Source organism: Cyberlindnera jadinii (genome assembly GCF_001661405.1).
Source record: "Cyberlindnera jadinii NRRL Y-1542 unplaced genomic scaffold CYBJAscaffold_19, whole genome shotgun sequence".
NCBI lineage: Eukaryota > Fungi > Ascomycota > Saccharomycetes > Phaffomycetales > Wickerhamomycetaceae > Williopsis > Williopsis jadinii.
In genome coordinates, this window is record NW_017963670.1 from 59660 (window position 1) to 63653 (window position 3994).

The 3994-nt window shown below is 46.4% G+C and overlaps 2 protein-coding genes across 2 annotated transcripts; one reads left to right on the forward strand and one right to left on the reverse strand.

Moving 5' to 3' along the window:
* Positions 1 to 51: 51 nt before the first annotated feature.
* Positions 52 to 476, reverse strand: CYBJADRAFT_175307 (SH3 domain-containing protein; the record flags this gene model as incomplete). Its single annotated transcript, XM_020216681.1, has 1 exon — positions 52 to 476. A coding segment is annotated over one exon (425 nt), but the record flags the coding sequence as incomplete, so codon positions are not given.
* Positions 477 to 3073: 2597 nt separating this feature from the next.
* CYBJADRAFT_37525 (uncharacterized protein) lies at positions 3074 to 3994 on the forward strand (the record flags this gene model as incomplete). The annotated part of the gene is made up of 1 exon (XM_020217682.1): positions 3074 to 3994. A coding segment is annotated over exon 1 (762 nt), but the record flags the coding sequence as incomplete, so codon positions are not given.

A 3994-nucleotide genomic window follows, 5' to 3' on the forward strand; every position in this document is an offset into this window, starting at 1 on the left:
TTTTTCCAGCAGTTCAGTCTTGCCAGCCTCTCGTCGTATGTCTCCAGGCACTCAGCAGGTGCAAATCCGATGCTAGAGTCCTTCTCCTTCCTTACAAGCCACCAATATGAGTCCTGGTCGTTTAGTAGAACCACCGCATCGTCCCTCTCAAGCTCGCAGTGAGATGGATCATCACCTTTGAAGGCGTACAGCGCATAGAGCTTGTCTGGATGTAACTCCTTCGGCGGCGGAAGAGGATCCTCTATCACATAGTCGTTGAAGTCATCCTCCTCGTTGTTGTCAAGCGACAGGTTCTTGGTTCTGATTTTCAACATTTGATCTTGCGGCTTACCGTTCTCTCTTGTGATCACCACGCTTCCTTCACTCCCTGAGACGCTTGATCCCGTTGAAGGAACGCGTTTTTTCTCCGTCAGCGTGTCATCCTTGAGCAAGTCTGCCCTCGTGGTCAACAAGGCATGAAGAGCTTCCGCAGACATTGGGCTCGTTCAACTGGACTCCCCTATCTGCTCCCGTGTCCCTTGTTGTGTGTATATCTGTCTATTAGATTTTGGCGTGATTCGCGTCTTTTTCCCCCCTCTATCACTTTGTCCAAAATTTTCTCGTAGTTTTTGTCTCCGGACTTTTCTTGTCTTTGTTTCTGTCTCTGTCCCTGTCTCCACGCCAACGACAACCTCAGCGTCAGGGGTTTGCACCTTGTGGTGAATCTACACGGGCAGTCTCTGGAACCGTCTTCAGATATTCCGACTATTCGTAGAAAACGATGTAGTTTCTACACAGTGTTCTTTTTTCTCTCTCTCTTTGACGCAAGAATTGAGGATCCCGTAGCCCTGTTAAGCTGTATGTCCCAGGGCCCTTGTTTCACTGGACAATTCTACTTAGATCTGTCGATTTTTGGCGTACCTGGCATGCCTCAGCTGCAAAATTCACTGAAAAGACTCTCCCCCTCCCCCTTTGGCAGGGGAAGAAGAATATTAAGCTTAATTTTGGTGGCTTTGGCACCGACTTAGAAAACACATCCGTAAGGAGACGAAGTTTCACCGGGACAAAGCTCCGTGTACGCCCCAGTAACGGGGGGGGGGGGTAAGCTAGTTGGAGTTTTAGTCAGCGTGCTCTCCTTTGGACGGGCTCTAGGCGTAGCGAGAGAAAAAACCACGAACAGAAACCTTGGCCAGGCCAGAAACTGAACAAGCATCTACACGGTTGATTAGCGACATTTGAAGAGCCTTTTACGAGCCACCACTTAACTACAGAAGGGACATACTGGGTCATATGGGACGCTGTATAACCTTTTCAAAGCTTCTCAGGAGTGTGACTCAACAGCAGCGCGAGAACTGTGTGACTCCAACTGCAAGCTTAACCTGGCGTGGAAGAGATGAGCTCCACGGAGAGGAACTCCAAGGACGTGTGTGCTGTACCAAAAGTGCGGCTGGTGATCGGATTTTTGCTACTTTACAGTTTGGCTCGGTGAAAGACGAGCGTGTGGAATCATTGGGCGTTGGGTAAGAAATTTGAGCCTTGTGCCGCCGGTGACGGAGCTGGCTAAAGCCTGCATGCGCTCTGTATGGTTAATATTAGCACGCCCTTTGATGGAAGCGGTTGTGTTGTACGAGTTGGCGGTGTATTATTCTAGTTGTAGATCTTGCGCTAAGCACGCGTTGGGAACCAGATCGAACTGATTGGTGGAGCAGTGTAGTGCTGCGTGGCACAATATTGGGGTTTTTAGTGGGGGTTTCTCTGGGAAAGTTCAACGTTCCTGAATTCTGGGATCCGCTGACCATTTCCTTAGTCGAAGTATCGTATGTTCTGCTACACACTCTCCTGGATGAGATGGTGCTTTATTAGTTGATAGTTTACATCCACCCCTCCTGACTGGTTTCTCTCGGCGTCAAGAGCAGTGGTGCAGTCGTCATTGCGACGGAATGTACGATGGCGCAACGATATGCTCTCAAGCTATTACATCAAAGCAAGTGGGCAGGGAAGCACTTCCAGCACAGCAAAACCACCTAGGACTCCAAGCGTGTTTTTCATTAGACTACGCTGTAATCTTCTGCCAATCAAGCATAACACACAGGATGATAGTTTGTATACGATCAAAGTACAGAACAATCTTCACAAACCAGTCTACGTTCCACAACTTACGCTGATCGAACAGACCCAAACTGAGAAGCGTCGTGCGGCTGTAAAATAACCGTTATGTTAGCAGGCTTTAACACAACCGCATGTGTGTATTTAACTCCTAACCTCATGAACCCAGCACTAATGCCTCATTGAAAAATAACTTCCACTTTGCTATCAAGGGAAAGCATCACAGCACAGCCTTAAACCTAACCTAAAATGCACCTTTGCTCATCAAATACACCTGCAATACATACATAACTTAACATCGAGCTGGATCTGGATCAGTGAAACAAACGTGTAGGGAGCATCTTGCTTGACGTCTTAATGTATTGCATGCTGGGTGCACACTAGACTTGGCAGAATGTGTAAAGTCGAGACGGATATGAGTTCTTTGGGAAGCAAGAACCGAGTGATATTCGCTGTGGCTTTTTAAGCTCTATGTACTGTCAAAAGCAAACCTAGAAGATGTAGGAGAGGTGTGATTGGTTGCCATATTCCGTTCACGACTCACACTCTGAGTATACCACTCTTTACTCACTCTATTCCACCTGGGTTTTATGATGGTCCAGATGCGGATGACACAATATATCCTGTTTGACTGTTCGAGAGCTGCTGTACCGTCTAGAGCTCAGATTCCATATTACACATGCAGTCTTGATCTACACACCACTTAGAACCTCACGCTTAGTACCTCACGCTCAAAAACAAGGTTTTATGAAAGTGCACGTATACATATGTATTATTGCTTAATCAAAGAACGTTTAACACGGCCAGCATAGGTGTAATGGCGTGGAGATAGTGTTGTCTTCACTATCGCTATTCACACGTCATAGCATAAAATAGGCATGCTGGAATATGCCATAGATGTAAATATTAATACTATTTAATTTTGATATACCGTTGGCGATCACCACAGGTATAAAAAAGACGCCATATCCTTCCTTGCTCTGTTCACAGAGTGGTAATTTCCTTGTTGATCAGAAAAGTGGGATATTGTACGTGGCTTGTAGCTATACTTCTACATAGACGTTGGTGTACTCGTCGACTGTACTATCCCGGTGTCTTGTTAGCTACAACCACACACACAACTAGTGTGTGCTCCCTGTCCTCACACATGCCACTTTCCGTTGATGCAATATTGTCTAAGCTCCAGATCAAAGACTCGGAGACTGTAAGCACCAACAACTGGAGGTCGCCAGATGTTATATGTCTACCACCTTCACGACGGACATGGGGACATTGGGACTTCTTAGGGTTCTGGAACGTCATAGCGCTGTCCATCTCGACATGGCAGTCCTGTGGATCTCTACTGGCTTTAGGCCTAAATGTGTGGCAATCGATGTGTGTGGTTATAATAGGTAAGATGATCATTTTCGCCGTTGCCCTTTCACATGGTTGGGGTGGTGCTGTGTGGCACGTTGGCTACCCAATCTATAGTCGCTTCACGTTTGGCATGTACGGAGCGTTTCTAGCACTTATACAACGTATTGTGCTGTGTGTCGTCTGGTATGGTGTTCAGGCATTTACTGGTGCTCAACTAATGTCGATTATGCTCAGCTGTATCTTCCCAAGTTTTATGAATCTTCATAATACACTCCCAGAGTCTGTGCCTATGACTCTGAAACAGTTTATTGGATTTATCATCTACAATGTTCTCTCGATTCCATTCCTATATATCCCTCCAGAGAAACTGCATCATCCGTTCAAGGTTGTCACATCTATCTCGTTCTTTGCAGTCTTTGGAACTGCCATAGGGTCTATGGTTCATGCTCATGGAGCAGGTGAGGTGCTTCATTCGAGTTCTTCAATACATGGAAGCGCAGATATGGGTATGACTTGGATGCACGGCATAAACATCGTCATCAACACGTTTGCT